At 51.9% G+C, this 13,759-nt stretch overlaps 1 protein-coding gene across 1 annotated transcript in view; it reads left to right on the plus strand.

Moving 5' to 3' along the window:
- Positions 1-12,559, plus strand: part of LOC147084972 (protein tweety homolog 1-like) — a 75,402-nt gene extending 62,843 nt beyond the window's left edge. The window contains exons 7-8 of the mRNA XM_085979393.1: positions 5,497-5,552; positions 12,330-12,559. Coding sequence (XP_085835519.1) covers positions 5,497-5,552; positions 12,330-12,527 — 254 coding nt within the window. The 3' untranslated portion in view covers positions 12,528-12,559. The remainder of the gene's footprint in view (positions 1-5,496; positions 5,553-12,329) is intronic.
- Positions 12,560-13,759: the final 1,200 nt, after the last annotated feature.

Here is a 13,759-nt window from a genome sequence, read left to right on the forward strand (position 1 = left end):
CTCTACCCATATCCCTTAACCCCCCTACCAAACTTCTCCCCATAATCCCTCAACCCCACCTACCCACCTTCTCCCCATATCCCCAACCCCACCTACCCACCTTCTCTCCATATCCCTCAACCCCACCGACTCAACTTCTCCCCATATCCCACAACCCCTCCCACCCACCTTCTCCCCATATCCCTCAACCCCACCTTCTCCCCATATCCCCAACCCCACCTTCTTCCCATATCCCTCAACCCCACCTACCCACCTTCTCCCCATATCCCTAACCCCACCTACCCACCTTCTCCCCATATCCCTCAACCCCACCTACCCACCTTCTCCCCATATCCCCAACCTCACCTACCCACCTTCTCCCCATATCCTTCAATCCCACATACCCACCTTCTCCCCATATCCCTCAACCCCACCTACCCACCTTCTCCCCATATCCCTCAACCCCACCTACCCACCTTCTCCCCACATCCCCAACCCCACCTACCCACCTTCTCCCCATATCCCCAACTCCACCTACCCACCTTCTCCCCATATCCCCAACCCCACCCACCCACCGTCTCCCCATATCCCCAACTCCACCTACCCACCTTCTCCCCATATCCCCAACCCCACCTACCCACCTTCTCCCCATATCCCTCAACCCCACCTACTCAACTTCTCCCCATATCCCACAACCCCACCCAACCACCTTCTCCCCATATCCCCCAACACCACCTTCTCCCCATATCCCCAACCCCACCTTCTTGCCATATCCCTCAACCCCACCGACCCACCTTCTCCCCATAATCCCTCAACCCCACCTACCAACCTTCTCACCATATCCCTCAACCCCACCAACCCACCTTCTCCCCATATCCCTAACCCCACCTACCCACCTGCTCCCCATATCCCCAACCTCACCTACGCACCTTCTCCCCATATCCCTCAACCCCACCTACCCACCTTCTCCCCATATCCCCACCCTCACCTACCCACCTTCTCCCCGTATCCTTCAATCCCACCAACCCAACCCCTCCCCATAACCCTTAACCCCCCTACCCACCTTCTCCCCATATCCCTCAACCCCACCTACCCACCTTCTCCCCATATTTCTCAACCCCACCTACCCACCTTCTCCCCATATCCCTCAACCTCACCTACCCACCTTCTCCACGTATCCTTCAAACCCACCTACCCAACCTCTCCCCTTATCCCTCAACCCCACCTACCCACCTTCTCCGCATAATACCTCAACCTCACCTAGCCACCTTCTCCCCATATCCCTCAACCCCACCTACCCACCTTCTCCCCATATCCCTCAACCCCACCCACCCACCTTCTCCCCATATCCCTTAACCCCACCTACCCACCTTCTCCCCATTTCCCTAACCCCACCTACCCACCTTCTTCCCATATCCCCAACCCCACCTACCCACCTTCTCCCCATATCCCCCAACCCCACCTACCCACCTTCTCCCCATATCCCTCAAAACCACCTACCCACCTTCTCCCCATATCCCTCAACCTCACCTACCCACCTTCTCCCCGTATCCTTCAATCCCACCTACCCAACCTCTCCCCATATCCCTCAACCCCACCTACCCACCTTCTCCCCATAATCCCTCAACCCCACCTACCCACCTTCTCCCCATATTCCTAACCCCACCTACCCACCTTCTCCCCATATCCCTCAACCCCACCTACCCACCTTCTCCCCATATCCCTAACCCCACCTACCCACCTTCTGCCCATATCCCCAACCCCACCTACCCACCTTCTCCCCATATCCCCAACCCCACCTACCCACCTTCTCCCCATATCCCCAACCCCACCTACCCACCTTCTCCCCATATCCCCAAACCCACCTCCCCACCTTCTCCCCATATCCCCAACCCCACCTACCCACCTTCTCCCCGTATCCTTCAATCCCACCTACCCAACCTCTCCCCATATCCCTCAACCCCACCTACCCACCTTCTCCCCATAATCCCTCAACCCCACCGACCCACCTTCTCCCCATATCTCTAACCCCACCTACCCACCTTCTCCCCATATCCCTCAACCCCACCTACCCACCTTCTCCCCATATCCCTAACCCCACCTACCCACCTTCTCCCCATATCCCCAACCCCACCTACCCCCCTTCTCCCCATATCCCCAACCCCACCTACCCACCTTCTCCCCATATCCCCAACCCCACCTACCCACCTTCTCCCCATATCCCGAACTCCACCTACCCACCTTCTCCCCATATCCCACAACCCCACCCAACCACCTTCTCCCCATATCCCCCAACCCCACCTTCTCCCCATATCCCCAACCCCACCTTCTTGCCATATCCCTCAACCCCACCTACCCACCTTCTCCCCATAATCCCTCAACCCCATCTACCCACATTCTACCCATATCCCTCAACCCCACCTACCCACCTTCTCCCCATAATCCCTCAACCCCACCTACCCACCTTCTCCCCATATCCCTAATCCGACATACCCACCTTCTCCCCATATCCCCAACCCCACCTACCCACCTGCTCCCCATATCCCCAACCCCACCTACCCACCTTCTCCCCATATCCCTCAACCCACCTACCCACTTTCTCCCCATATCCCCAAACCCACCCACCCACCTTCTCCCCATATCCCTCAACCCCACCTACCCACCTTCTCCCCATATCCCCAACCCCACCTCCCACCATCTCCCCATATCTCTCAACCCCACCTGCCCACCTTCTCCCCATATCCCCAACCCCACCTACCCACCTTCTCCCCATATCTCTCAACCCCACCTACCCACCTTCTCCCCATATCCCTCAACCCCACCTACCCACCTGCTCCCCATATCCCCAACCCACCTACCCACCTTCTCCCCATATCTCTCAACCCCACCTACCCACCTTCTCCCCATATCCCCAACCCCGCCTACCCACCTTCTCCCCATATCCCCAACCCACCTACCCACCTTCTCCCCATATCCCCAACCCCACCTACCCACCTACTCCCCATATCCCCAACCCCATCTACCCACCTTCTCCCCATATCCCTCAACCCCACCTACCCACCTTCTCCCCATATCCCTCAACCCCACCTACCCACCTTCTCCCCATATCCTTCAACCCCACCTACCCACCTTCTCCCCATATCCCCAACCCCACCTCCCCACCTTCTCCCCATATCCCTCAATCCCACCTACCCCCCTCTCCCCATATCCCTCAACCCCACCTACCCACCTTCTCCCCATATCCCTCAATCCCACCTACCCCCCTCTCCCCATATCCCTCAACCCCACCTACCCCCCTCTCCCCATATCCCTCAACCCCACCTACCCACCTTCTCTACATATCCCTCAACACCACCTACCCACCTTCTCCCCCAACCCCACCTACCCACCTTCTCCCCATATCCCTCAACCCCACCTACCCACCCTCTCTCCGTACCCCTCAACCACAACTACCCACCTTCTCCACATATCCCTCAACACCACATTGTCCCCATATCCCTCAACCCCACATTGTCCCCATATCCCTCAACCCCACCTTGTCCCCATATCCCTCAACCCCACCTTGTCCCATATCCCTCATCCCCACATTGTCCCCATATCCCTCAACCCCACCTTGTCCCCATATCCCTCAACCCCACATTGTCCCCATATCCCTCAGAGCTTTACTCTGTCTCTAACCCGTGCTGTAACTGTCCTGGGATTGTTTGATGTGACAGTGTCGAGGGAGCTTTACTCTGTATCTAACCCGTGCTGTGCCTGCCCTGGGACTGTTTGACGGGACAGTGTAGAGGGAGCTTTACTCTGTATCTAACCCGTGCTGTACCTGCCCTGGGACTGTTTGATGGGACAGTGTAGAGGGAGCTTTACTCTGTATCTAACCTGTGCTGTACCTGCCCTGGGAGTATTTGATGGGACAGTGTAGAGGGAGCTTTACTCTGTATCTAACCCGTGGTGTACCTGCCCTGGGATTGTTTGATGGGACAGTGCAGAGGGAGCTTTACTCTGTATCTAACTCGTGCTGTACCTGCCCTGGATTGTTTGATGGGACAGTGTAGAGGGAGCTTTACTCTGTATCTAACCCCGTGCTGTACCTGCCCTGGGAGTGTTTGATGGGACAGTGTAGAGGGAGCTTTACTCTGTATCTAACCCCGTGCTGTACCTGCCCTGGGAGTGTTTGATGGGACAGTGTAGAGGGAGCTTTACTCTGTATCTAACCCGTGCTATACCTGCCCTGGGAGTGTTTGATGGGACAGTGTAGAGGGAGCTTTACTCTGTATCTAACCCGTGCTGTACCTGCCCTGGGAGTGTTTGATGGGACAGTGTAGAGGGAGCTTTACTCTGTATCTAACCCGTGGTGTACCTGCCCTGGGAGTGTTTGATGGGACAGTGTAGAGGGAGCTTTTCTCTGTATGTAACCCGTGCTGTACCTGCCCTGGGAGTGTTTGATGGGACAGTGTAGAGGGAGCTTTACTCTGTATCTAACCCGTGGTGTACCTGCCCTGGGAGTGTTTGATGGGACAGTGTAGAGGGAGCTTTACTCTGTATCTAACTCGTGCTGTACCTGTCCTGGGAGTGTTTGATGGGGCAGTGTAGAGGGAGCTTTACTCTGTATCTAACCCTGTGCTGTACCTGCCCTGGGAGTGTTTGATGGGACAGTGTAGAGGGAGCTTTACTCTGTATCTAACCCGTGGTGTACCTGCCCTGGGAGTGTTTGATGGGACAGTGTAGAGGGAGCTTTACTCTGTATCTAACCCGTGGTGTACCTGCCCTGGGAGTGTTTGATGGGACAGTGTAGAGGGAGCTTTACTCTGTATCTAACTCGTGCTGTACCTGTCCTGGGAGTGTTTGATGGGATAGTGTAGTGGGAGCTTTACTCTGTATCTAACCCCGTGGTGTACCTGCCCTGGGAGTCTTTGATGGGACAGTGTAGAGGTTGCTTTACTCTGTATCTAACCCATGCTGTACCTACCCTGGGAGTGTTTGATGGGACAGTGTAGAGGGTGCTTTACTCTGTATCTAACCTGTGCTGTACCCACCCTGGGAGTGTTTGATGGGACAGTGTAGAGGGAGCTTTACTCTGTATCTTACCCGTGGTGTACCTGCCCTGGGAGTGTTTGATGGGACAGTGTAGAGGGAGCTTTACTCTGTATCTAACCCGTGGTGTACCTGCCCTGGGAGTGTTTGATGGGACAGTGTAGAGGGAGCTTTACTCTGTATCTAACCCGTGCTGTACCTGCCCTGGGAGTGTTTGATGGGGCAGTGTAGAGGGAACTTTACTCTGTATCTAACCCGTGCTGTACCTGCCCTGGGAGTGTTTGATGGGGCAGTGTAGAGGGAGCTTTACTCTGTATCTAATCTGTGCTGTACCTGCCCTGGATTGTTTGATGGGACAGTGTAGAGGGAGCTTTACTCTGTATCTAACCCGTGCTGTACCCACCCTGGGAGTGTCTGATGGGACAGTGTGGCGGGAGCTTTACCCTGTGTCTGAGCGAGCAATGTTTATTGTTTCCCTTCCAGATCTCTTGGATTATTATTTAACCTGTGATGAAGGAGCCCTCAACCCTTTCCAGCAGGTGGGTTTACAGCTGTTCCCTCCATTCGCTGTCATTTCTATCTTTTCCACTTCTTAGAATCTTAGAATCATAGAATAGTACAGCAGAGAAGGAGGCCATTCGGCCCATCGAGTCTGCGCCGGCTCTTTCGAAGAGCAATCCAATTAATCCCACTCCCTCGCTCCTTCCCCATATCCCTTTATCCAGTTCCCTTTGGAAGGCTACTATTCACCACTGTCATCACCCTATCAGACAGTGCATTCCAGCCCCTAACCACTCGTTGTATAAAAACATTGTTCCTCCTGTCGCCTCTGGTTAGTTTGCCAATCGCCTTAATTCTGTGTCCTCTGGTTATCGACCTTTCAGCCATTGGAAACAGTTTCTCTTTATTTACTCTGTCTAGACCCTTCATGATTTTAAACATCTCCATCAAATCTCCTCTTAACCTTCTCTGCTCTAAGGAGAACAATCCCAGCTTCTCCAGTCTCTCCACATCACTGAAGTCCCTCATCCCTGTTACCATTCTGGTCAATCTCCCCTTAACTTTCTCTGCTCTAAGGAGAACAATCCCAGCTTCTCCAGTCTCTCCACATCACTGAAGTCCCTCATCCCTGGTACCATTCTGGTCAATCTCCCCTTAACCTTCTCTGCTCTAAGGAGAACAATCCCAGCTTCTCCAGTCTCTCCACATCACTGAAGTCCCTCATCCCTGGTACCATTCTGGTCAATCTCCTCTTAACCTTCTCCGCTCTAAGGAGAACAATCCCAGATTCTCCAGTCTCTCCACATCACTGAAGTCCCTCATCCCTGGTACCATTCTGGTCAATCTCCCCTTAACATTCTCTGCTCTAAGGAGAACAACCCCAGCTTCTCCAGTCTCTCCACATCACTGAAGTCCCTCATCCCTGGTACCATTCTGGTCAATCTCCCCTTAACCTTCTCTGCTCTAAGGAGAACAACCCCAGCTTCTCCAGTCTCTCCACGTAACTGAAGTCCCTCATCCCTGGTACCATTCTGGTCAATCTCCCCTTAACCTTCTCTGCTCTAAGGAGAACAACCCCAGCTTCTCCAGTCTCTCCACGTAACTGAAGTCCCTCATCCCTGGTACCATTCTGGTCAATCTCCCCCTTAACCTTCTCTGCTCTAAGGAGAACAACCCCAGCTTCTCCAGTCTCTCCACATCACTGAAGTCCCTCATCCCTGTTACCATTCTGGTCAATCTCCCCCTTAACCTTCTCTGCTCTAAGGAGAACAATCCCAGCTTCTCCAGTCTCTCCACATCACTGGAGTCCCTCGTCCCTGGTACCATTCTGGTCAATCTCCCCTTAACCTTCTCTGCTCTAAGGAGAACAATCCCAGCTTCTCCAGTCTCTCCACATCACTGAAGTCCCTCATCCCTGGTACCATTCAGGTCAATCTCCCCTTAACCTTCTCTGTACTAAGGAGAACAATCCCAGCTTCTCCAGTCTCTCCACATCACTGAAGTCCCTCATCCCTGGTACCATTCAGGTCAATCTCCCCTTAACATTCTCTGCTCTAAGGAGAACAACCCCAGCTTCTCCAGTCTCTCCACATCACTGAAATCCCTCATCCCTGGCACCATTCTGGTCAATCTCCCCCTTAACCTTCTCTGCTCTAAGGAGAACAACCCCAGCTTCTCCAGTCTCTCCACATCACTGAAGTCCCTCATCCCTGGTACCATTCTGGTCAATCTCCCCTTAACCTTCTCTGCTCTAAGGAGAACAACCCCAGCTTCTCCAGTCTCTCCACATCACTGAAGTCCCTCATCCCTGGTACCATTCTGGTCAATCTCCCCTTAGCCTTCTCTGCTCTAAGGAGAACAACCCCAGCTTCTCCAGTCTCTCCACATCACTGAAGTCCCTCATCCCTGGTACCATTCTATTAAATCTCCTCTGTGCCCTCTCCAAAGCCTTCAAGCTCTTCCTAAAGTGCGGTGCCCAGAACTGGACACAACACTCCAGCTGGGGACGAATAACAGATTTCAATTTCACAACAGCCCAAGGTGGGATTCAAACTCCTGATAGCCTGGATCATTAGTCCAGGTTTCCAGATTGCCAACAACATCACCATTACACCACCAGACCTGCTCATTTCTTCCTCTGAATGTCTCTCTCCCTCTCTTTCTGCATCTGTCTCCCTGCCTCTCTCTCTCTCTCTCTCTCTCTTTCTGTCTGTCCCTCTCGCGCCCTCTGCCCCTTTCAATTAGATCATGGCTGATCATCCAAATTCAGTACCCTGTCCCTGCCTTCTCCCCATATCCCTTGATCCCTTTAGCCTTAAGAAATATATCTAACTCCTTCTTGAATATATTTAATGAATTGGCCTCCACTGCCTTCTGTGGTAGAGAATTCCACAGGTTCACCACTCTCTGGGTGAAGAAATTCCTCCTCATCTCTGTCCTAAATGGCCTACCCCTTATCCTTAGACTGTGACCCCTGGTTCTGGACTCCCCCGCCATCGGGAACATCCTTCCAGCATCTAGTCTGTCTAGTCCTGTTAGAATTTTATAAGTTTCAATGAGATCCCCTCTCAATCTTCTAAACTCCAGCGAGTATAAGCCCAATCGACCCAATCTCTCTTCATACGTCATTCCTGCCATCCCAGGTATCAGTCTGGTGAATCTTCGCTGCACTCCCTCCATGGCAAGAACATCCTTCCTCAGATAAGGCGACCAAAACTGTACACAATACTCAAGATGTGGTCTCACCAAGGCCCTGTACAACTGCAGCAAGACATCCTTGTTCCTGTACTCAAACCCTCTCGCTACGAAGGCCAACATACCATTTGCCTTCTTAACCGCCTGCTGCACCTGCATGCTTACCGTCAGCGACTGGTGCACAAGGACACCCAGGTCTCGTTGCACTTCCCCTTCTCCCAATCTATTGCCATTCAGATAATAATCTGCCTTCCTGTTTTTGCCACCAAAGTGGATAACCTCGCATTTATCCACATTATACTGCATCTGCCATGCTTCTGCCCAATCACCCAACCTGTCCAAATCATACTGCAGTTTCTCGGCATCCTCCTCACAGCACACACGCCCACCCAGCTTTGTGTCGTCTGCAAACTTGGAGATACTACATCTAGTTCCCTCGTCTAGATCATTTATATATATTGTGAATAGCTGGGGTCCAAGGACCGATCCCTGCGGTACCCCACTAGTCACTGCCTGCCACTCGGAAAAAGAGCCGTTTATTCCAACTCTTTGCTTTCTGTATGCCAACCAGTTCTCTATCCAAGTCAGTACCTTGCCCCCAATCCCATGTGCCTTAACTTTACATGCTAATCTCTTATGTGGGACCTTATCGAAAGCCTTCTGAAAGTCCAAATACACCACATCCACTGGTTCTCCCTTATTTATTATACCAGTTACATCCTCAAAACATTCCAGTAGATTAGTCAAGCACGATTTACTTTTTGTAACTCCATGTTGACTTTGTCCGGTCCTGTCACTGTTTTCCAAGTGCTCTGCTATTACATCTTTTATAATGGACTCTAGCATTTTCCCCACTACCGATGTCAGGCTTACCGATCTATAATTCCTCGTTTTCTCTCTACCACCTTTTTTGAATAGTGGGGTAACATTAGCTACCCTCCAATCCATGGGAACTGTTCCAGAGTTTATCGAATTTTGGAAGATGACCAGCAATGCATCTACTATTTCTAGGGCCACTTCCTTAAGTACCCTAGGGTGTAGATTATCAGGCCCTGGGGATTTATCGGCCTTCAATCCCGTCAATTTCCCTAACACCATTTCCCTACAAATACTGATTTCTTTCAGTTCCTCCCTTTCATCAGACCCTATGTTCCCTGACATCTCTGGGAGGTTATTTGTGTCCTCCTTTGTGAAGACAGAACCAAAGTATGTATTTAATTGGTCAGCCATTTCTTTGTTCCCCATTATAAATTCCCCTGATTCTGACTGCAAGGGACCTACGCTTGACTTCACCAATCTTTTTCTCTTCACATATCTATAAAAGCTTTAACAGTCAGTTTTTATGTTCCCTGAAAGCTTACTCTCATATTCTATTTTCCCCTTCGTAATTAATCCCTTTGTCCTCCTTTGTTGAATCCTAAACTGCTCCCAATCCTCAGGTTTACTGCTTTTTCTGTCCAATTTATATGTCCTCTCCTTGGATCTTATGCTATCCCTAATTTCCCTTGTTAGCCACAATTGAGTCACCTTTTTTTTTATACCAAACAGGGATGAACAAATTCTGCAGTTCATCCATGCAATCTTTGAATGTTTGCCATTGCCTATCCACCGTCAACTCTTTGAGTAACATTCCCCAATCAATCCTACCCAACTCGCGCCTCATACCATCGTAGTTTCCTTTATTTAAATTCAAGACCCTAGTCTCTGAGTCAACTACTTCACTCTCCATCTTAATGAAGAGTTCTATCATATTATGATCGCTCTGACCCAAGGGGTCTCGCTCTCCACCTCTCTCTCACTCTCCATCTCTCTCTCGCTCACCATCTCTCTCTCGCTCTCCATCTCTCTCTCGCTCTCCACCCCTCTCTCTCTCTGCCACTCCAGCTCTCTCTGCCAATCTCTTGCTCTCGGCCCCTCTCTGTCTCTCGCTCTCTCTCTCCCTCTCTGCCGCTCTTACTCTCTCTGCCCCTCTCTCGCTCTCCGCCCCTCTCGCTCGCTCTCTCTGCCCCTCTCTCTCTCCGACCCTCTCTTGCTCTCACTCTCTCTGCCCTCTCCCTCCCTCTCTCTCTCTGCCACTCCAGCTCTCTCTGCCCCTCTCTCACTCTGCACCCCTCTCGCTCGCTCTCTCTGCCCCTCTCTCTCTCCGCCCCTCTCTTGCTCTCACTCTCTCTGCCCTCTCCCTCCCTCTCTCTCTCTGCCACTCCAGCTCTCTCTGCCAATCTCTTGCTCTCGGCCCCTCTCGCTCGCTCTCTCTCCCTCTCTGCCGCTCTTACTCTCTCTGCCCCTCTCTCGCTCTCCACCCCTCTCGCTCGCTCTCTCTGCCCCTCTCCCTCTCCGCCCCTCTCTTGCTCTCACTCTCTCTGTCCTCTCCCTCCCTCTCTCTCTCTGCCACTCCAGCTCTCTCTGCCAGTCCCCTGCTCTCGGCCCCTCTCTCTCTCTCGCTCTCTCTCTCTGCCTCTCTTGCTCTCTCTCTGCCCCTCTCTCTCCGCCCCTCTAGCTCTCTCTGCCAATCCCTTGCTCTCCGCCCCTCTCTCGCTCTCGCTCTCTCTCCCTCTCTGCCCCTCTTACTCCCTCTCTGCCCCTCTCTCTCCACCCCTCTAGCTTGCTCTGCCCTCCTCTCGCTCTCTCTCTGTGCCCCCCTCTTGCTTTCTGCCCCGCGCATGCTTTCTCTCTCCCTCCCTCTCTCTCTCTCTACCACTCTCTCACTCTCTCTGTGTCTTGTAGTCAGTCTCGGGTATGAATCTGTGAGAACTAAATATCGGTGTGGTCCAGAAGTGGAGAACTGTTTAATATCGCGCTTGATTCACTGGGTCGCACTCTCGTCTCTGAGTCAGAAGGTTGTGAGTTCGCACCCCACTCCAGAGACTTGAGCACATGAATGTAGGCTGACAGTACTGAGGGAGCGCTGCACTGTCGAAGGTGCCGTCTTTTGGGATGAAACGTTAAACTGAGGGCCCATCTGCCCTCACAGCTGGATGTAAGAGATCCTACAGCCATCGGTGGAAGAGGAGCAGAGGGAAGTTCTCCCCGGTGTCCTGGGCCAACATTTATCCCTCAACCAAAATCACTAAAAAAAAAACAGATTATCTGGTCATTATCACAATGCTGTGTGTGGGAGCTTGCTGTGCGCAAATTGGCTGCCATGTTTCATACATTAAAACAGTGACTAAACTTCAAAAAACTTACTTAATTGGCTGGAAAGCACTTTGGGACGCCCTGACGTGGTGAGAAGCATGTTGTTGAGTGAGTGGGCAAACACATGGCAGATGCAGTATAACGTGGATAAATCAGAAGTTATCCACTTCGGTAGGAAAAACAGAAAGGTACAGTATTATTTAAATGGTGCTAGATTGGGAAATGTTGATGTACAAAGGGACCTGGGTGTCCTTGTACACCAGTCACTGAAAGCAAACATGCAGGTGCAGCAAGCAGTTAGGAAGGCAAATGGTATGTTGGCCTTCATAGCGAGAGGATTTGAGTACAGGAGCAAGGATGTCTTACTGCAGTTATACAGGGCCTTGGTGAGACCACACCTGGAGCACTGTGTGCAGTTTTGGTCTCCTTACCTAAGAAAGGATATACTTGCCATAGAGGGAGTGCAGCGAAGGTTCACCAGACTGATTCCTGGGATCGTATGAGGAGAGATTGGGATGACTAGGCCTGTACTCGCGAGAGTTTAGAAGAATGAGAGGGGAATCTCACTGAAACGTATAAAATTCTGACAGGGCTAGACAGACTGGATGCAGGGAGGATGTTTCCCCTGGCTGGGGGGTCTAGAACAAGGGGTCACAGTCTCAGGATACGGGGTAGGACATTTAGGACTGAGATGAGGAGAAATTTCTTCACTCAGAGGATGGTGAACCTGTGGAATTCTTTTCCACAGAAGGCTGTGGAGGCCAAGTCACTGAATATATTGAAGAAGGAGTTAGATAGATTTCTAGACACAAAAGGCATCAAGGGGTATGGGGAGAGAGCGGGAATATGGTATTGAGATAGAGGATCAGCCATGATCATATTGAATGGCGGAGCAGGCTCGAAGGGCCGAATGGCCCACTCCTGCTCCTATTTTTCTGTGTTTCTATGTTTATCTAATCGTCCATCTCTCGGTCTTCTCTTGGCAGAGTTTGACGTTGTCTCACAGAGCTATGACCAACATCCACTCCCAAATCTACAGTCTGGAGCGAGGAGCCGTCCCAGAATACCCTTCAGCCCAGGTAACGCCTGGCATCGTACAGAGCAGAGGGGTGGCGGGGCGAGTGGTTGGAGAATGGTTCCGCTGGCTGGGGAGTCTAGAACCAGGGGTCACAGTCTCACAATAAGGGGTCGGTCATTTAGGACTGAGATGAGGAGGAATTTCTTCACTCAGAGGGTGGTGAATCTTTGGAATTCTCTGCCCCAGAGGGCTGTGGAGGCTCAGTCGTTGAGTATATTCAAGACAGAGAGCGATAGATTTTTGACTATTAAGGGAATCAAGGGATATGGGGAGAGTGCAGGAAAGTGAAGATGAGGTAGAAAATCAGCCAAATCTTATTGAATGGCAGAGCAGGTTTGAAGGGACAAATGGCCAACTATTTTTTTTATTCACTTATGTGGACATCGCTGACAAGGCCAGCATTTATTGCCCATCCCTAGTTGCCCTTGAGAAGGTGGTGGTGGTGAGCCACCTTCTTGAACCGCTGCAGTCCGTGTGGTGAAGGTGCTCCCACAGTTGCTGTTAGGGAGGGAGTTCCAGGATTTTGACCCAGCGACGATAAAAGATCAGCAGATATACTTCCCAGTCAGGATGGTGTGTGACTTGGAGGGGGACTTGGAGGTGATGGTGTTCCCTTGCGCCTGCTGCCCTTGTCCTTCTAGGTGGAAGAGGTCACGGTGTTCAGGAGGTGCTGCCGAAGAAGCCTTGGCGAGTTGCTGCAGTGCATCTTGTAGATGGTACACACTGCAGCCACGGTGCGCCGGTGGTGGAGGGAGTGGATGTTTAAGGCGGTGGATGGGGTGCCAATCAAGTGGGCTGCTGTGTCCTGGATGGTGTCGAGCTTCTTGAGTGTTGTTGCAGCTGCACTCATCCCGGCAAGTGGAGAGTATTCCATCACACTCCTTACTCATCAACTCCTGCTCCTATTTCTTATCATCTTATGTACTTGGTGGGGTGAGTGACGTCAGAGGGCTACATCACGGGGCGGAGGGATGCAGAGGCAGGAGAGATGGGGGGGTTGCATGCTGCGGTTCCCGAGCAACGGCTCCCGAGATTGATCTCAACTTTGGCACTGAGGCCGACGGCATCGCAGCTCAGAGCAGCACGTAGGAAGGAGGAGGGTTCTGTGTAGAGTTACCAAGCTAACTCGGCAACGAGAGAGAGTGACAGTAAATTCGGGAAGCCCTACCCACTCCCTGACACATGCATAATTATCACGATACTTTGCATCGGCGTTTAGCAAGGAAGAGGACTTTGCCAAAGCTATGGTAAAGGAGGAGGTTGCCGGGATACTGGATGAGATAAAACTGGAGAAAGAGGAGATAGTGGGATGGCTGGCGGTGATTAAAGTCGAGAAGT

This window comes from Somniosus microcephalus, unplaced genomic scaffold, assembly GCF_052327205.1.
Source record: "Somniosus microcephalus isolate GS21.2 unplaced genomic scaffold, FLI_Smic_1.0 unresolved_chr9, whole genome shotgun sequence".
NCBI lineage: Eukaryota > Metazoa > Chordata > Chondrichthyes > Squaliformes > Somniosidae > Somniosus > Somniosus microcephalus.